This window comes from Bubalus bubalis, chromosome 5 (genome assembly GCF_019923935.1).
Source record: "Bubalus bubalis isolate 160015118507 breed Murrah chromosome 5, NDDB_SH_1, whole genome shotgun sequence".
Lineage (NCBI taxonomy): Eukaryota > Metazoa > Chordata > Mammalia > Artiodactyla > Bovidae > Bubalus > Bubalus bubalis.
In genome coordinates, this window is record NC_059161.1 from 121,348,097 (window position 1) to 121,368,056 (window position 19,960).

Below are 19,960 nucleotides of genomic sequence, written 5' to 3' on the forward strand. Positions count from 1 at the left end.
ACAGCATGCCAGCCTTCCCTGTCCTTCATATCTCCTGGAGCTTGCTCAAACTCACGTCCATTGAGTTGGTGATGCCATCCAACCATCTTATCCTCTTGCCCTCAGTCTTTCCCAGCATCAGGGTCTTCCATTGAGTTGGCTCTTCACATCAAGTGGCCAAGGTATTGGAGCTTCAGCTTCAGCATCAGTCCTTCCATGAATATTTAGAGTTGATTTCCTTTAGGATTGGTTGGTTTGATCTTGCAGTCCAAGGGTCTCTCAAGAGTCTTCTCCAGCACCACTATCGAAAGCATCAATTAGTACTTTTAAGTGCACAATATTAGCTTAGTTAACTGTAGTCATCATGCTGTACGTTATATTCCCCAGAAGTTATTCATCTTATGATCAGAATTTTGTACCCCTGGAGCACCTTCATTCATTCCCCTCTTCCCCACCTCTGCCTCTGGCAACCACCAATTTACTTTTTATAAGTTTGTCTGTCTTAGACTGCATATGTAACTGAGATCATACAGTATGCCTTTCTCTGTCTGAGAAATTATTTCGCTTAGCATAATGTCCTCAGGCTTCCTTGGTGGTAAAAAACCCACTTGCCAATGCAAGAGACATGGGTTTGATCTTCGGGTCAGGAAGATCCCCTGAAGAAGGAAATGGCAATCCACTCCAGTATTCTTGCCTGGGAAATCCAATGGACAGAGGATCCTGGCAGTCCAGGGGTCACAAAGAGTCTGACACAACTTAGGGACTAAACAACCATGCCCTCAAGGTCCATCCATGTTTTTGCAAATGGCAGGACCTCCTTCTTTTTTATGGTTGAATAATATCCCACTATAGATACACAGTTAGGAACTCTTATACATCCTACTGATTCTGTTTCTCTGAAAAACAGCAAGACACTGAGGACAGGGGTCGAGAGGAAGCCCTCTGGATGCACAGAAGGCATCTGATTTTTGGAGACTTGACTCTGAAAGAATGTGGAGAGTCACATCTCTGAGAAACCTTTTGCTTATGCTGCAGCAGCAAACAGCATCCCAGCCCTTAGGGGCTGGAAGCGGCAGGGTTTCTCTCTCATGTCCCTGTCTGCTGAGCGAAGAGCCGCTCTCAGGGACAGCCTGCCTCCAGACAGTGACTCAGTGATCCAGGCTGCTTCCATCCTGTGGTTCTTCCATCCTGACATTCCTCTCTCCAAGCACAGAGAGTAGAAAACCAACCACCACTGACTGACTGTCTCAGACTGGGAATGGCACGCCTCAACTCCTTGTGTAGCACATTGGCCAGAACTGGCCACATGGCCCTAACTGCAAGAGAGGCTGGGAAAAGTAAAAGACTCATAAGCACTCACTGAGTGCCTTCTGTACACCCAGCTATGCGCTAAGCACTTAAATATCGTCTTTTCGGAATCCTCAGGTATGAATTCTACCACGACCTCATCAGGCAGCTAAAGAAACAGGCTTGGAGGAGCTGAGTCCCAGAGCACAGGTCCCAGAAAATCAGGTGTGTGGAGAGTCAAAACCAGCTCTCTGTGCATCCAGAGGGCTTCCTCTCGCCCCCTGTCCTCGGTGTCTTGCTGTTCACTGGCAAGAATCTCTCTGTCCCACTGGAAAACTGGGGCTGGGTTCTTATTTTCTGCTCCATCTCATTTTGTCCTCCTCAGGAGTCATGAATTTTTAAATCCTGTGCAAGATCAACCAGTTCCCCCAGAGGAGACAGCAAAAGAACAGAACAGGCAGAAACAGAACAGCCATCAAATACGCTCGGCAGAGTTCTTTCAGGAAGCATCTACTGGGGGTGCAAATGAACTACAGGAAGTTGTGCTAGCTTGGTGGGAGGTGGGGGGAGAGCGCTCAGACCAGTAAGAGAATCCTTTGCTTTTAGGAAAAACAGAGAGGGAGAGGGGTTGGGCTTAGGTCACTAGACTCAGCTATTTCAGTGTCTGTGGTGACGGCTAAGTGAGCAAAGCCTCCAGGGCATGTTTCAAAGGTGGAGGTTTTAGGACCCTAGGCCTGGGCACCTCTTCTGCCTCACTTAAGCAGCAGCCTTCCCAGAGGCCCAAGTCACAGTGCAGAGACTAGAAATGGGCAAAATCGATAGTGAAACCTGAAGTCATCCTGGCCTGGCTACTGGCCTGATCCCTGGACCCAGTGTGTATACCCGCAATACTCCCAGCCCCCATCACTCACCAGCTCCACCATGCGGGTCACACTAAGCCCCTTTTCTTGCAGTCCTCATTTCATTCCCACAACAGCCCAGGGAACAGGTAGCATCCTGCTGTCACAGGGAGGAAAGTTGTCCTTGATGAGGCTGGGATCAAAATGCAGGTTGGTGAGGCCCCAAACCCAGGGCTCCTATCCTAACACCAGGCCGTTCAGACCCAGGAGCCTCCAGATCCCCTTCCCTCGATTCAGTTACCTGGCCATCCTGAACCCTTCAGAAGGCGGCCCCCACTGCCCAGGGCTGACCTGAGGGATGGTTGTGTGAATCCTGGCCACCTTGCTACCCCCAGGCCGCGGACAAGAGGGGGCCCGTGGGCTTGGCGCTGCCCCAGCCAGCCCTTCCTGCCATGACCTTTTTAATGTCATGTCCCAGTTTCAAGTTGCTCCATCTCAGAGGGTCACTCCAAACAGATGAGATCCAGGTGATCACATGGGGGACCCCTGGCCTGGATGAGGGTTGTCAGGTGGGCTCAGAAGAGTCTGGGTTCAGAAACAGCGTTCCTGCGGGCAGAATGAGGGGTTTGATGAGCTCTGTTCCTCAAACCCTGTGGCCTCTTGCAGACAAACCTCAGGATCTCGGCTGGGAGGTACTGCCAGTGCCAGTCCCATCGGTCCCAGAGGGTGAGGCTGAGTGTGGGCTAGGTGAGTCAGGCTCCCCTCCACACTACCCTGTAACAAGGCAGAGAGGAAGGACCTGGAAAGAGGGTGGACTGGGGTCCTGCTGTCTCACCGATGAGGGGGATGGGGAAGACGCTGGGCCAGTTTTCATTTTAATATATTTGAAGAAAGAGTTCCAAGGCCTTGAGGCCAAAAAAACAGCACATCTCAAACTAAAAACAAACACGCCAAACCTCCTGTCCTGGCCCAGCACCCTCTTTCACGGACAGCCAGATCAGAGAGGGTGATTAATTAAGGAAAGTCACACAGCGCCATCTGTGCCAGAGGCAGACGGCAAACCCAAGTTCTAGAAGAGGCTCAGAAAGGAGGAGAGATGTGACCTCGGTTGGCATCCCAGCCTCTTCCTCTTTCACCTAAAGGAACTCAGCCCAGGCCTTTTCTGGGGGCAGCACCTGATTCATTCTCCTCCCCCAGTAACCCCCTTACCTCAGGGCCCACCTGAAGACAGGAAACATTACCTTTGTGCCTATCCCAGTCTCCAGCACATAGACTTTAGAGATTATGAGTATGGATTTTAGAAGTTCTAGCAATTTCAATTCTGGGTTACATCCCTCAAAACTGAAAGCAAGGTCTCGACAAACCACATGTACACTCATGTTATAGCAGTATTATTCATGATAACCAAGAGAGGACACAGCCCAAGTGTCCATCTACAGATGAGTGGATAAACAGCGTGCGATATATGCATATAATGGAGTATTATTCGGCTTTAAGAAAGAAGGAATTCTGATACCTGCTACAATAGGGAGGAACCTTAAAGACATCATGCTAAGTGAAAGAAACCAGACACAAAAGAACAAATATCGTATGATTCATGGGGTCGCAAAGAGTCGGACACGACTTAGCAGCTGAACAATAACGAGCAGTCAAATTCACAGAGACAAAAAAGTCGCATGGAGGTTGCCAGGGGCTGCGGGGAGAGAACTGGGGAGGTAGAAAAACTGAGGTCCAGAGATGAGAGGTTCAAAAGTCAAAGAGCAATTGGATTAGCGCCGGGAGCAGCCCCTAGACTCCTGCACCTTGTGGGCTCCTGGCCCTTGCCGCGCCCACCCCTCCCAGCCCCTGCCCCCGAGCACACCTTGCCCAGGCCGGCCCCTCGGTTCTGGAGAACCTAGGGGTGGCCTGTGGCTGGGCGATCTAGTAGCTTCTCTGCTCTCGCCCCTGCAGGAACCGCCCCTTCCCAGCATTATGCGGGCTGCACCGTTCGATCACCTGCAGTTTCTGCGTTATGACCGCTGGGTGTCGCCACACAGCAAAAAACCACAGACCGCCGCCTCCCAGAATTCCTCCCCAAGGTTTTCGTGGGCTTGACGCTGGTATCCCCAGCGGTTCAAGAGCTCCCCACACAGCGCTATGGGACAATAACCTTTCACTATCCCATTTGCCTCGCATCCTCTGCGAAAAGGAAAACTCAGTCCCAGGCTGCCTCCCCCAGCTGAGCCTCTCCCTTGCACCATGTGCTCGGGACACCGGGACCAGGCAGTCCCGCCTTTGCCTGGCCAGGATTTCCACGTGGAGTGCCCTCCCTCGTCTCCACCTGGTGCAGGCCTACTGCTTACTAGACACTGTGCAAAGGGTATTTCAGATTCACCAGCAACCCTGCAACATCGATGCCGAGTTCCTTCCATACAGGTGCAGAAAGGGGCTCGCATAGCCCCTTTAAACTGGGGTCGCATAGCTAACGAGTGGCAGAAGCACTTTTAAAAAATATTATTTATTTAGCTGTGCCAGGTCTTAGTTGCCGCACGCGGGATCTTTAGTCTCTGCATGTGGAATCTAGTTCCCTGACCAGGGCTGGAACCCAGACCCCCTATGTTGGGAGTGCAGATTCTTAGCCACTGGACCACCAGGTCCCTGACCTGAATTTTGAGTTCAGTCCTCTCAGGGTCCTGATGTGAATTTTTGTTGGCTAAATCATGCCGGCGTGACTGAGACTGCTGTAGACTTGGGCTCCCAGAGGGCAGAGCCCTGGGGAACTTGTGTTCTTAACCCTAGAACCCAGTCTTTTGCCAAGACCTTTCCCCAACTCGTAGATGGCACCTACCACCTCAGTGCCAGTTACAGCCCCACAGGGAGGTACCCTTATCACCCCCACTTTCCAAAAGGGGAAACCGAGGCACAAGTAACATGGTGGTGGATTGGTTGCTAAGTCATGTCAGACTTTTGCAATTCCATGGACTGTAGCCCACCAGGCTCCTCTGTCCATGGGATTTCCTAGGCAAGAATACTGGAGTGGGTTGCCATTCCCTTCTCCAGGGGATCTTCCCAACCCAAGGATTGAACTGAGTCTCCTGCATTGCAGGTGGATTCTTTACCACTGAGCCCCCAGGCAAGCCTTCGCACCAAGTCTTCCGGTTATTAAGTGTCAGAGCCAGGGCCCTGCCATCTGGCTTCAGAGTCTGGACCCTTGCTTGTAACCCTTTCCCTGAGAACCCTTGGAGGAGAGCCTCCCCACTCTCTGTCCTAAGGGATTCCCCACCTGTTCTTCCCTGTCTTGTTTCTCGTGCGGTGCTCAGGGGAGTCTCTGTCGTTAGACAGGGAGCTCCTGGCTGGAGGGCCGGGCTGTGGACATTCACTTCTGTCTCTGCGGCTCTTCTTTTTTCTTCTTTTTTGTCTGTCCTGTGCCCATGCTCCCTGCTGGCCCATCAAGGAAGTCCCTGTCCCTGCAACTTCTGATCCCCAAACAGACTTGTCCCTCTGGAGGGCAGGTGCTTGTTACACCTCTGCTGGGTCCTGGTCACCTCTGGGTCCAGGGCCTGTCTGTGGGGGTCAAGTAGAGACACAGTCCCTTCCTTGGCAGGTCAGTCACTCTGGGTGAATGCAGCAAGGGCATCTCCTGGGCAGGGGCAGCCGCCCTTCCCACGGCCCCGCTTCATTCACATCCCACTGTCCCCTAAGAGCAGGGGTGCCCTGGGACCAACTCATACAGTTCCTGAGAGCTGAAGGGGAAACTTCCAGGAAATGTGCCAGCTGGTTGTTGAATGCAGCCATTGTTAAAAACTCGATGATATAAACTTATAATCTACTAAATTATATTAAAAATGAATCAGATAAATACTTCAAAGTCATCACCTTCTCATCGCATGCCTACATTTTTCTGTCATTCATGTTCTCGTGGTTACTTCCATCTACTGCATCTGGATGCTGGAAATATGATACAGTATATAGGGTGGGCTACTGACTCTGTCTACCCAGTCCTCTTCTCGGTAACATTGCATTTGTAATTTGAGAGTGACCTGTGATGAGAGTGTTTAGATCATGAAAGTGTTAGCTGCTCAGTCGTGTCCGACTCTTTGCAACCCCGTGGACTGTAGCTTGCAAGGCTCCTCTGTCTATGGGATTTTTCCAGGCAAGAATACCGGAGTAGGTTGCCATTTCCTTCTCCACAGAAATTGATAAATGCTACAAATCAGGACACTTCTCCCCAACCCCAACTGCTTAGTCCCTCTTCCCCAGAGATCCAACTGTTAAACATTCACAAGCCTTACGTTAGTATGAGGTAAATGGGCCCTCACAGAAGGAGCGTGGACTTTAAAATTTTTTTGAATTATTTTTTATTTATTTATGGCAGTACTGCGTCTTCATTGCTCCATGCAGGCCTTCTCTAGTTGGAACCAGCGGGGCCTACTTTTGGTTGCAGGGCACAGGCTTCTCATTGTGGTGGCTCCTCACTTAAGCTTCTGTAGTTGCAGTGTTGCTCCATGGTATGTGGGATGTTCCTGGACCAGGGATCGAACCTGTGTCCCCTGCATTGGCAGGCAGATTCTTATCCACTGCACCACTAGAGAAGTCCTTGGCTTATGCCCTTTTAATTCAGGTGCCCTTTTAATTCAGGTGAGGCCTGGGCCTCATCTTTCCCATCACAAAATAAAACTGAGAAGAGCTTTTAAAAATTGAGTCTCAACTACCTGCTAGGTACTGAATCCACACTCTCATCAAATCTCCCAACAGCCCTAGAAGCAGGTCCAGTGACACCGTCGGTGAAGATGAGGAAATGGGGGTGTTAAGAGGATAAATAACTCATCGAAGGCGACAGGCCAGGTTTGAACCACACTCTTCACTGCTGTGGTTTATTGGCTCTGTAATAATAGTACCCAGTTCGAGGGTGGTTTCGGGGATTATACGAGGTAATGTGTGTAAAGGAGCTTGGTACAGATTTGGCTCTAGCAGAACATAGTAAACATTAATTTACCCAGAGGCTTAAGAGTGGGATCTGGACTCACCCACGTTTGAAACTCAACTCTGCTATTTTCTGATTGTGAGATCTCTGGCCAGTCAAGTCACTTTGCTTGCCTAAGCTTCATTTTCCCTGTGTGAAAAGAAGGATAATAATAGCTACCTGGAAGAGCTACTCAGAAGACTAGAGATAAAAGATGTAAAGTGCCTGGTGAGAAGTGGGTACTCAATAAATGCGAGTGATTGTTCAGGATTATCTTTTATGTTGTGTCACTCAGACAGCAATTCTGCCCAGCTCAGGCGAGGGACACCACAATAGGGGCTGGAGCCTCAGAGGCTCCTTGCCTGGGCAGCTCCTGGCCTCCTCTCTTAGCCAGGTCAGCCCCTCAGTGGGCCCTGGCTTTAGAAGGGTTTGAGAGGCCAGGGGACGCTGTTGCTAGGCACCTGTTGCTAGGCAACATACTGTTTCTCCTGGCCTGGCCACCTCCCTGAGGGCTCAGGCTTCTCTGTAGCGGCTCCTGCCTCCTGCAGCCTCTTGCCCGACCTCCAAGTCCCTGCGGAGGGCAGGTAAGGGTGGAGCCAACTGTGGCTGGGCCCCGAGAGAGCCTGAGAGAGCCAAGCCAACTTCCAGTGGGAGGTGGGCAAGGATAGGGGAGTCCAGGGGAGAGACATGGAGCCTGGGGCTGAGAGTGAGCTTCTGAGCTGGGGTGGCCAAGAATTCCCAGGGAGGGCAGTAGTCTGGCCATTCAGTCCCCAGAAGAGGGCGTGTCAGGGTCACATGGGACTGGGGAGTCCTGGCTCTGCCACCTATTGTGAGCTAAGCCTTCATCACTCAGAACCTCAGTTTCCCAGCTGTAAAATGGGGGAGGGGTTGATGATAAGGTGTGGGGAAAGTGAGATGAGACACAGGCTGCTACGTATTGACGATCACTAGTCCTTTCTTCAGTTCGGGGTGTTGGTGGAAAGGCACAGGCCTGGGAGGAAGGCCACTGTGAAGGCTTCCATCACCTCTTCTGTGGTCCTCACAACCTGGGCCTGGGGCAGGCTGGGCTGCCAGACCTACCAGGCTCCGCGTGCTTCCTTCCTAGGACCCCCGGGGGCCCTGCCCCACAGCACCATGATGGGAAAACTCCCCTTGGGGGTTGTCTCCCCTTATGTGAAGATGAGTTCAGGGGGCTGCACAGACCCTCTGAAATTCTACGCCACCAGCTACTGTACAGCCTACGGTGAGGGCACCTTTGTGTAGGATCCACCCCGGGGACATGGGACAGGATGGGGACCGCCTTTTAGACCTTGGGGGGTTGGCATAAAGTATGCTGGCCCTGCCTGAGAAGCCCCGGTCACTGTGCTCCCACCCTGCTGACCCTCAGTCCTGTCTGCCTGCTTCCCGTCTGGCAGGTCGGGAGGATTTCAAGCCCCGTGTGGGCAGTCACAGAGGCACAGGCTACAAATCAAATTACCGGCCTGTGGTCTCCTATCAACCGCATCTCGATGCCCTGGATAACACAGCCACGGGGTACAGTCTGTCCAACCCCTCCTCACCCCCTGCCTTCCCAGGCTTTAGCCCTCAGGGCCATCGGACCTCATCAGACCAACTCCAGCCTCTGCGCCTGGGGTCTGGGGTCCTGGGGGACTCAGGGACTGGTCCTCAGCCTGGGACCCAAAGGCAAGAAGACTCCTGAGGCAGTTGTGGGAGGTTGGAGGGAGGTGGATGCCCCGCAGGGGACAAAAACAGGTGCGCTGGTGTTAATAGCTCCTGCCCCACCCTCAGGGAACAAGGCTGCAACAATTTCCAGTCGGTGACCAGTCAGAGTTACCGCCCCCTGGAGGTGCCCGATGGCACACACCCACTGCCCTGGAACTTGCACCAGACCAACTCTGGCTACTCTCGGGAGAAAGCCAGTGCGGTCACCCCCATCAAGGAGGTCAGTGCTGGGCTAGGGCCAGGAGAGACGGGGAGCCCGAGTCTGGGGTGGAAGAAGGGCTGGAGGGTGGCCTGGGTGGGGATACCTCCAGAGCGTGCGGCTGCACTGCCAGGAGCTGGTCAAGGCTGAGATGACTGGGCACGTAGGAGCCACTGTGGGCTGGGGTCCACTCTCCTGCATCACTTTTGACCGCACCCTACGCCCCATCATGTCCCCCTCCATTTCCATCTCCACTCCCGTCACCATCATCACCACCTCTCCAGTCCTATTCCCTCCCCACCTCAACCTCAACACCGTCCCACGATCCCCCCGTCCCATCCACATCTCCATGGCCACATCACCATCCCCACTTTTGCACAGGCATCCCCATCTTCTTCACTTCTGTAATTGTATGACCTTCCCTGGGGTCTCAGACCGTAAAGAATCTGTTTGCTAATGCAGGGGACCCGGGTTTAATCCCTGGGTCAGGAAGACCCCCTGGAGAAGGGAATGGCAACCCATTCCAGTATTCTTGTCTGGAGAATCCCATGGACAGAGGAGCCTGGTGGGCTATATAGTCCATGGCGTCTCAAAGAGTCGGACATGACTTAACAACTAACACTTCCTTATTATCATCACCACCACCAGGATGGATGCTGTCATTCATTCATGCAACCATACGTTCTAAACACCTCTCTTATTATTTTTATTTATTAATTTTTGGGCCACGCTGTGTGGCATGTGGGATCTTAGTTCCCCAACCAGGGATTGAACCCATGCCCCCTGCATTGGGAGCACGGAGTTGTAACCACTGGACCATGAGGGAAGTCCCACCTCTTCTATTTTTGAAGGTGATATGTGCTGGAGGGAAAAATGTAACAAGGAAGGGGCAAGGAGTGAAGAAGTGAAAGTTTCCCCTGCAAGTCAGGAGGGTCAGAAAAGAGCTTGCTATGGTGACATTAGACAAAAACTTGAGGGAGGTCAATGTTCCTCTGGATGCAGCTAAGTGAGAGAAGAGCAGGCAGTCCAGATAGCAAGTGCAAAGGCCCTGAGGCAGGAGCATCTGACAGGAGGAGGGATGGCAGGAAGGAAGGAGACTGGAGCAGAGTGAGGAGCTGGGTCCTTGTGGGCCACTGTCAGGTTGTGGGATCCTTCCTGAGGTATGATGGGGATACCTCAGGGCTCTGAGCAGAGGAGGGTCCTGGCCCAGCTTCACTGTAGAAGGACACTCGGGCTGCTGTGCAGATCCTCTGCAGGGGTCAAGGGCAGAATCAGAGTCTGGAAGTGACTGCCATCCCCTCAATGGGATGGAAATTGACTGCTCCCTCCTCCCAGGTCAGGAAGGTCCATTTTGACACCCAGGACTATGGGCCCCAGGCCATCACGGGGCTGGAGCCCAAGGATGCGCCCCTGCTCCACCAGCAGCAGAACAAGAGATCGCTGGAGTGGGAGAACGCCGGACATGTGAGTGCCTGGCTCCGATGAGGGCCCTGTGCGGGCAGAGGGGCCAGAACCCACCTCCTCCTTCCTCCCCGGGACAGGCTCTGAGCTGGCTCACCCATGGAGCTGGCTCAATGCAGGCTCAGGGCCCACACAAAGACAGGGGTGAGCCAAGGATTTGATATTTGGTGTTTCCAAGACAGCATCAAAGTGGTCCCCCTTATGGCTATCTTTGGGTTTAATCCCCGAGCTCCCGTCTCTCCTGACCCCCTCCAGGGGCCCAGTGCTCTGTGAGCACCCACTTCCTCCCTTCAGCCTCTCTTCTCTCTTTGGGTCCCCCCTGCTCTGGCTCTCAGGGGCTCCAGGCCTGGAGTCCAGTGTGGGATGTGACTTAGTAGGTCTTTTTTGGGGCTGTGGTGGGTCTTCTTTGCTGCTCGCAGTGAGTGGGGGCTACTCTTGCTGGCAGCACACAGGCTTCTCACTCTGGTGGCTTCTCTCACTGCGGAGCACAGGCTCTAGGCACGCAGGCTTCAGCAGCTGTGGCACGTGGGCTCAGTAGTTGTGGCTCTCGGGCTCAGTTGCTCTGTGCCATATGGGATCCTCCCGGACCAGGGATCAAACCAGTGTCCCCCTGCATTGCAAGGCAGATTCTTAACCACTGGACCACCAGAGAACCCCGGATGGGACTTAGTTTCAGTCGTCACAGAGGAGCTGTGCTCTCATGCTGGAATTTTGGGTGCTGTGACGCTGGATGAAAGAGAGATTTGTGTGGGGGCAGGGAGTGGGGGGAAAGTGTTGCCGGCCCTCCTGTCTCAGAGAACCACGCGGGTCTACTCAGAGCCCAGAGAACTGAAGAGCCAGCACCACCCCCACCGCCTGCAGGCCCTGGCCCACCTTGTGTGCCCCATTGCTCCATTCTCTGTGTTCCAGGGCCCCCGCTTTATGACTTCCGAGTATAATTCCAAGTATCTCAAGGAGCCGTCACATCAGCCGGGTAGGCAGATGCAAGTCAGAACTCTAGCTACCATCCCACCACACATCCCTACCCCTGACCCTTGGGGAGGGAATCTCTGGGGACCCCAGAGCTGGCACAACACTAAGGAGGCATCAGCAGAAGACAGGAAAGACACACAGGCTGCTTGGGGAAACTATCCTCCCCGGCCTGACCTCTGTGCTTTAGGCCTGCCGATCTCCAAAGGACAACTCACTTGCCTAGGATGGCTGCTTGAAGCCTGCCCTTCCTTGTGCTCTCCTCATCTGCTCTCTGCCCTGGACTCTGGAGCCCCCACCAGTGCCCGTGATCCTGGTGGCTCAGGCTTCCAGATCCTTGGAGCTGCCTCCCTCCCCACCTACTGGGACCCTGAGCCCTGGCAGCCATATGGGTGGGACCAGCTGGTCCCAGGCCAGCAAGGGGGGGCTGTGTTTTGCAGATCTCTTGCAGAAGAATTCAACTGGTGCCAAGGAGGAGACTGGCTTCACCGAAGAGTCCAACAAGAACCCCATCGTCTTCCAGCCGCCCTCCCAGGCCCTTCCTGGGGACCCAGTAAGTCAGGCTGGGACCCACTAGACTCAAGGTGATTGAAGCCCTCCAGTCTGGGGGAATTCTAGCTTTAAATATGTGTATGCTGCAGATGCCTTTGTCTAAACACAAGATGAAAAAACTTGGGCAAAAATCACCACTTTGGTCAGCTCCCCCATTTGACGGATGAGAAGACTGAGGTTCAAAGAAGAAAAGCAGTGTAGCCAAGGTCACTTGGAGTTTAGACAAGACCCATGGCCTGCTGGTTCCCATTCAGCACCATGCTCCTCCTTCCCTTCTTCCAAACTCTCCCGTTTGGTGCTGAGCTGTCCTCTGTACTTAGGATAGATGAGCTGCTGCCTCTGCTGGCTTGATACTCCTCTGTGGCCTCTTTCCAGGTCCTCCTCCCTGGCCGGAGTGTCACCAAGTCAGACTTTCTCCCCATTTCCCACCCTCATGTAAGCTGAGCCAGGGTTGGAGCCGGGGCGGGGGCCGGGGGGAGGGATGTCTGTGCTGCAGCCTGGGGTCCTCTGGTGGGAGGTGGGGGCTGTGCCGGAAGCTGTACCAGGGGCTGCCTTGCTGCCTTAGGGGGATGAGTTCTTGCCAGTGCTGGCCAGAGGCTCCAAGCGGGAGACGGGCTTCAGCCGAGTGAACGAGAGGACCCTGAATCCCAGAGTGAGTGGCCTCAGGGGGCTCCTTCAAAGCGGGGAGCAACTCAGAAGGGAGGGGACAGGGAGGTTTCTTGGACCCGGTGGCATTTGATCCAGGCAGGATGGGAAGAATCAGGATCTTTGGAGATGCGGAGGAAGGACCCCTGGGTGGAGAGGCAAAGGCCTAGGGGCTGGAAAGTGAAGAGCGTGTTCAAAGCAGTGACTTGGGTGTTGAAGGAGGAGGGACACCGTCCTGGGGCTGGGGCTGCTGGGGCTCTCTGCCTGTCCTCCATCCATCCTGCTGCCTTGCCTTGGCCACCCAGCCACCCTTCCTGTGGCTCTGTCCCTTCCAGGTGCCCCCTCCCTGCCCAGAACCCAGCAGCATGAACCACTGGCAATTCCAGTCTCCCCAGAGGATGCAACAGACAAATGTTGCCCTGCTTGGCCGGGAGACCGTGGGCAACAAGGTGAGGTCTACGGTACCACCCCCCAGCCCCAAATCCCCACTCCCCTCCTGACCTGACAAGTCCCCTCTTTGACCTTCTGGTTCAGGAGCCCTCAGGGTTCAGCCTTAACAACCCCAGCTATGTCCGGAGCCCCTATGACCCTGACATGGATAATCGCTACCTGACCACCTACAACCAAGGGTGAGCCCCCTTCCCTATTACTTATATCTGGGTTTGTGAAGCTGGTACCCACTTCACAGACAGGGAGACTGAGGCTGGACAAGTAATGAGTTTACAATAATTAGTGAGGACCCAACACTTGATGAATGTGGTTCCCCCCAGAAGCAGATCCCGAGCCGAGGAGTTGGGTGTGAGCCCTTTACTGAGGATGTCAGGGAGGGAGTAAGCAGGATGGGGTAGGGCCGATGGCCAACAGTAGTGTGTTATTAAACCAGACATCCCATGGGAAGACTCTAGAAACCAGTGCAAAACATACAATTCAGAATGATCCGGGCCAAGAAGTAAGAGAGCTGGGGTATTTATACCCCACCTCTGCCAGTCCTTGGTTAACAACTGTCCCCAGGGGTGATGTTAAATCCCAGGTACCTCCTTGCCCAGGCAAAGTGGGCTTCAACAACCCAAGGGCAGCCTTCCCAAAGACGCTGTGCAGGCCATGGGTGGGCAGGGAAGGAATAATGGGTACTACGGGGTCCACGTGGTGCAACAGAGCATCTGCTAAGACAACACTAAGTCCATGGCAGGGGGGCTCCACATACCCTCAGAAGGTAAGCTCTGTGTTGTGTGAGCCCTGGGCAAGATGAGTGTCCTGGGCATCAAGGAGGGCTTCCAGGAGGAAGCGGCCTTAGAGCCACGGTGGGGGCTGCCCAGGCCAGCACTGGGTGGGGACGGCATCACACAAACAAGTGGGAGGAAGGAGATTGATTCTTAGGAAAATCCTGCCCTCACAGCATCTGTCATCTGTGTGTCAGCATGTGTCATCTGCCTCTACATTGCCCTCCCCCAGCTCCTCCATCTCCCAGGGAGCTCTCCCCACCCACCCTGGATCCTTGGAGCTAAACGCCCCCTCTTTTGGATGGAAACCCTGAGGCTCAGAGGGCAGAAGCAGTGCCTGAGCCTGATAGCAGATGTGCGTGGCTGCTGCAGTTCCCACGGAGGGCAAGGAGGAGGGGCAGAGCCTCCCTCAGGACACTGGGGACAGCTGTGTCCCTGCCCCTCCCCAGGCTCCTACAGACCCCTCAGCCCCCCACCTTCTCCTTCTCTACCCACCTGTCCAACTTCCTGAGCTCCCGCCAGCATCAGCACACTGCTTCTTCCTCCTGCGCCCAGAACCCCGGGGGTTGTGATTACTGATTTTTTTTTTTCATTTATCTCTCTGTACCTCTTCTTTGTAAACTCAAGGGCTGGGCCCACATATTACTCATCTTGGCACCTTCAGAACCCAGCCTAGGCTAGCTCAGTGAAAACTGGCAAAATGGAAGAGATGTCCAATGCTGAGAGGGGAATGGATGAGATGGGGTTCCCAGCCCCTATCCTCTCCCACCCCTGAGATATTCACAGGCCAGAGAGGCATCTCCTTTATATATACATATGTATATATATATATGTATGTATTTACTTGACTGTGCTGGATCTTACTCATTGCAGCATGCGGGATCAAACCCAGGTCCCCTACATTGGGAGCATGGAGTCTTAGCCACTGGACCACCAGGGAAGTCTCAGGGAGGCATCTCTTTTATATAGTGGTAAAAAATCTGCCTGCCACTGTAGGAGATGCAAGATATGTGGGTTTGATCCCTGGGTTGAGAAGATCCCCTGGAGAAGGAAATGGCAACGAGCTCCAGTATTCTTGCCTGGGAAATCCCATGGACTGAGGAGCCTGGTGGGCTACAGTCCGTGGGGTCACAAAGTATTGGACACAACTAAGCGATTGAAGTGCACACAAACACACATATACACACTCACATATTATATATTATATATACTTGACTGCTCCGGGTCTTATTAGCTGCGGCGTGGGGGATCGAACCTGGGTCCCCTACATTGGGAGCGTGGAGTCTTAGCCACTGGACCACCAGGGAAGTCTCAGTGAGGCATCTCTCAAAAGTCCTTTCCACTCCCGAGTATGTCTCAGTATCCGGGGCACCACAGAGGAGGGGCACGCAGCTCAGGGCAGAGCCAGGGCAGGCTTCCGGGGTAAGAGGGGAGTGAGGGGCCAGGGCCTTCAGGAGGGCCTGGCAGAGCAGGTGGCATGGGCAAAGGCAACGAGGCGGGAGGACCACAGCAGGGTGAGCTCCTTTGGAGCCGAGATTCCTGCTGTAGCAGAGCGCAGAGGCAGCCCAGGTGGACAGAGGCCAACGTATGGCAACCTGCCCTTCTTTCCGTGATGTAGATACTTCGAGAACATCCCCAAGGGCCTGGACCGTGAGGGCTGGACTCAAGGTGGCCTGCAGCCCCAGAAGCCGGGAGGCTATGCCCTCAACCAGCCGGTCACCCGCCTGGAGGCCACCCCCACCCCCAAAGAGAGCCTGAGGCGCCTGCACCCTCATGTGGGCAGGTAGCGCATCCCCGCTGCGTCCTTTGCTGTGTCCCGTGGCCTGTCCCCGGCCTCGCCTGCCTCCTGCGTCTGTCTGTCTGTCTGAGATGCTCCTTTCCCCCCACTGCTTTATCCGTTGCCTCTGCTGCCCGTCTCATCCCAGCGACCCCTCCTCTGCACCGCTGCTCCCCTGCCCTCTCCTTGTTCCTGGGCGCTCAGCTGGCTCCGACAGGCTCCCTGCCAGGCTGATTGGGGTGGAGTGGGGTGGGGTGTCGGAGGGGGGACAGAGCTGAATGACTGTGGTTCTGCCTCCTCACTCTGACTTCTTTTTGCTCAATTCAATTCCTCAGAAATCACATTTATACCAACAATGGCCTGGAGTTGGCAGGCAAAGACTGGTTGTGGTTTGGCCATGTGGGCTGAGCCCCAGCCCCGCAGAGAGGGGAAGGCAGAGGGGAGGAGGCCTGGGCTCCCTGCCCCCTCCCCTCCCTCATCTGCACCCGCTTCTTCCCTGCAGAACCCTGATCTCTGCGGACCCCTTCTACCGAACTGCGCCTCCCAGCGGCCACGGGAGCCACTTCACTGCGCCCAACTGAGCCTGAGGCCTGGGTAAGGGGCTGGGGACCCCCACTCCATGCCGGGGTGGTCACTGTGGGGCAGCCCCCCAGCCTAAGTTCTGGGTCAGGCCAGCCCTGCCCGGGGACCCCAGCCCCAGAATAGGAGGTGGGAGGTCAGGGGCATCTAAGGAGAGAGGGGAGTAGGGCACAGACCACCCGGAGCCCTTCAGGCCTCATCTCTGTTCACACAGGTTTGCTGACCCCAGGGGACGGAGCCGGCTACTGTTCCTATTCCCACATCCCCCCCGGGGGCTCCCCAGCTACTTTCCTAATGAAATAAAATCAGTGAAGCCGAACAATGTGTCTGCAGTGTCAGAGGGGGCTGGGAAAGGAAGGGTGAGGCTGGGGAGGGGGTGCATGACTGGAGTCAAATGTGGAGTCAGGGAGGCCTGGTTGGACTCACCGTCATGATCCAGGTAAGAAACTTCGCTCTTCAGACTCAGTGCCCTCTCCTGGGAATGGGTCACCTCGGGCCTGTACTGAGTGTTCTGTCCAGTGTGGGCGGGAGGAAGCCCCCAGGGTGGGGGGCTGGCAGGCCAGAGCGGAAGGTGGGTCTATAGCATGCAGAGGGGGATCAGAGCAGGTCTGCTGGGGCCCTGCTGGTGCCCACATCGGAGAATCTAAAGGAGATGGGAGGGGATTTTTCTGGCGGTCCAGTGGTGAAAGACTTCGCAATTCCCCTGCAGGGGACACGGGTTCGATTCCTGGTTGGGGAACTAAGATCCCATGTCCCACAAGTTGCACAGCATGGCCAAAATAAATAAATAAATAAGAGGGGAGGAAAGCCAGGCATGAAGAGTCCCAGAGATCTCTCTCCAGAGACAGACGGAGGAGGGTTCGCAATGGATGTCTACCTGGACACTGGGCCCTGGGGGTGGGGTGGGGACTGGTCGCAAGGCTGGTGCCTCAGTACCTTTGTGAGAATGAGAACAAGGCTCCCTCTAGGCGGACGCCCCACTTTAACACAAGACTTGAAAAGTAAAAGTTTTCTGGGAGGAAGAAAAGCCTCCCTTCCTTCAGGTGTAGCAGCCTGAGACCCCTCAACCTGCAAAGCAGAAACTGGGCTGCCTCTCAGCACCTTCCGTCACCTCCTCCAGTGCTTTTGTGCAGTGCCCAGCCGTCTGACCATACGCCGTGGTCCTGCTCGCACCAGCCCCTTATTTTATAAATAAGGAGCCTAGACCCGGAGAGGAGGGGACGACTTCAAGATGCTCGAAGTCGGACAGGGCAGAAAGGCAGCAGCCGCCCCTCTGGGGATGTCCTGGATGTGCGCCGCACCTTGCGGCTCAGCCCAGCAGGCGGAAGGTCAGACAGTGGTCCAAGAGCTGGGCCCCCACCCTCTACCTCCACCCCTGCCCCTGCGTGGGAGTCTGTGGAACAGCTCTGCCAGCCCCGGGGCCTGTCTGTGTTCACGAGTCATGAGCAGCAGGCCTGGGGGCTGTCCATGGCCTGAGTGGGGCTCCATGTGGGAAGTGGGTGGCTCCAGCTGGCTCCAGCATGGGAGGAGGAGAGGAGTGCGGGACACAGCGTATCTCGACTACAAACGCACAGAACTCAGGACCCAGTGACAGCCCCACAAACTGTGGGCGGGCCTGCTGGTCCGTGGTCCCCAGCATCAGGGGTAAGTTGCCAGACAGATGGAAACACACACGCGCACTCCTCACCCAGTTTCACCTCTCCATGTCCTTCCTCAGCCGTGTCCTGTTACAGCTCGTGTTTCCTCCTCGCCCTGCCTCTGCTAGCTCAACAGGGCTTATGGTGTCAGACACCAGAGCTGGACGACGCTGCCTCTCCATCACCTCCCGCTTCACTGTGCTAAATTCCGTTTCCAAGCCTGGGGCCACCCCTGCCATGATGTTTCCTGAGCCCGGGCTGTGGACTCCACCCCTGGGCTCCCCTTACCCCTGCCTTCTCCCCCCAGCTCTCAGGCAGCCCATCCTGGCCTCCCTGCCTGGGTCCTGGGCTCCGGCCCAAGGGGTTGTGTGAGGATAGGGTGGCCAAGAGGGTGGGGTAGCAGGACAGGAGTCCAGCAGGGGGCCAAGGTCAAACCTAGGTGACTCTAGAGCCCCTGCCTGGTGCAGGACACAGGTTTCCTCATCTTTCCATGAGGAAGCAGACACAGAGAAGTAGAGCAACTGGCCCAGGTCCCCCCGTCTTAAGGATTGTGGGAGGGGGCCTGCTGGAGAGGGGCGGAGTGCAAACCCAGAGTAGAAGTCGCCTGGTGGAAGAGTGAGTTGATTCCAAGTCATACCTGGCTTCCTGGCCTTTGCCCTCCTCCCAAAGCCTCAAAGGGAACGAACTTTGAAGTAATGGGCAGAGTGATCAGTTGTGGGCCTTGAACCAGGGAAGACTGTGGGCAAGGACTCCAGGGAGGGGTCAGCCCAATGTTCGGTCAGGGGACGGGAGCAAGGGAGGGTGAGAGGTGGGCATCCCTGTGGGGAAGGCAGGGGAAGGGGCCTTGATGGCCATGCTGCAGGGCCCTTCTCTGCCGCTCTCCTCCATTATGAGGCTCCAAAAGGGCACAGACCGTGTCTGTCTTGTTCACAGGGAAAGCCAGGGGCAGTGTGTGCACCCTTGCAGATACTCAGTAAATATTAAATAATAGAATGAATGAATGAATTTTTCCTGCTGGTGTGGGCACCAGATGTGGGTTCTCAGTGTCACCTGCCCGACACCAGGAGGTCAGTAGCGCAGGCTTCCTGAATCTCTGTGGCCCAGTGATGGAGACTGCGTGGGCCCCGCCTCCTTGCCCAGATGCCATGGCTGTGACCCCTGGCACCGCTGTGCTTTGCCTCCCAGGTCACCTCTTCTCCCTCTGCGTGTGCCCCGTTGGTCTCGTCTCTGGCTTGGCCTCTGACCAGCCCCAACCGTGCTCCCTTGCAGTGGCCTGAGGGCCCCACATTCCAACCTTGACCCCTGGCAGGTTCCAGGACCACAGTAGGATCAGTGCCAAGCAGCCTCTCTGCCTCAGGGCAGGAGGGGTGGACATGTTGTCGCGCTGTGGCTATTTGTGTTACTGAAACCACGTGGGAGGGACTGGCCTCTGCCTCGTCAGTCTCCTCTGGGCTACCAGGTGAATGTGGGAACTGATGATGTAGTTTCGTTTTCAGGGTCCTGGCCCCTCACCCCTCTGAGTCTCGAATTTCTAGCCTGCCCCCAGCTAGCATCAGCCCAGCACCCTGTCCTCCCTTGGGCCAGGGCTGTCCACAGAGGGTAGCTGTCCAGGCCTGAGCTGTGGAATCAGACTCCCTGGGTCCAAATTCCAGCTCCCTGAATCCTGAGGCTGCCTCCCACCTCCAGCTGATCATTTGAGCTACAGCTAATATAACAGAGCTCACCCTGTGGGCTAAATGAGATGACGTGTGTAAGAGTTTAGCATGTGATGAATAGCTGCATTGATGCTGGAGCAGAGGAAACCCGAGTCCCAGATAGAAGTGGGGATTTGAAATTGTCACAGGGTCTGACCTTTGTCCCCTCCTGCTCGGCTCTGGATGGGCCCCTCCTCTGCTCTCTTCTCTGCCAGCAGGCCTCTGCTTGTCTGGGAGAGTTTGGGTAGGTGATCCACCTGGACAGCCTTACCAGGAAGACCCTCAAGGGGGCGCTATCTCTGAGGACAATTCTACCAGGCCAATTTACCCAGGTCTGGAAGGGCCTCTGCTCACTTGTAACCAGGACAGTCTCTCCTTTCAGCAGATGACCCCTGGGTTGGGAAGATCCCCTGGAGAAGGGAAAGGCTACCTACTCCAGTATTCTGGCCTGGAGAATT

The 19,960-nt window shown here is 55.2% G+C and overlaps 1 protein-coding gene across 2 annotated transcripts; it reads left to right on the plus strand.

The window, feature by feature from the left end:
- The first annotated feature begins 7,491 nt into the window (after positions 1-7,491).
- Positions 7,492-16,484, plus strand: PPP1R32 (protein phosphatase 1 regulatory subunit 32). Of its 2 annotated transcripts, none has more exons than XM_025286493.2 (14): positions 7,492-7,631; positions 8,153-8,290; positions 8,463-8,730; positions 8,836-8,989; positions 10,304-10,432; positions 11,339-11,402; positions 11,839-11,951; positions 12,326-12,385; positions 12,516-12,602; positions 12,931-13,044; positions 13,130-13,224; positions 15,434-15,598; positions 16,095-16,186; positions 16,386-16,484. In XM_025286493.2, the coding sequence occupies exons 2-13, from the start codon at positions 8,182-8,184 to the stop codon at positions 16,171-16,173; spliced, it is 1,437 nt and encodes a 478-aa protein (XP_025142278.2). In that variant the 5' UTR covers positions 7,492-7,631; positions 8,153-8,181; the 3' UTR covers positions 16,174-16,186; positions 16,386-16,484. The 2 variants fall into 2 exon arrangements, with proteins under 2 accessions (XP_025142278.2, XP_006040934.3); XM_006040872.3 differs by having other exon boundaries at positions 7,509-7,631; positions 8,463-8,580.
- The last annotated feature ends 3,476 nt before the right edge of the window (positions 16,485-19,960 follow it).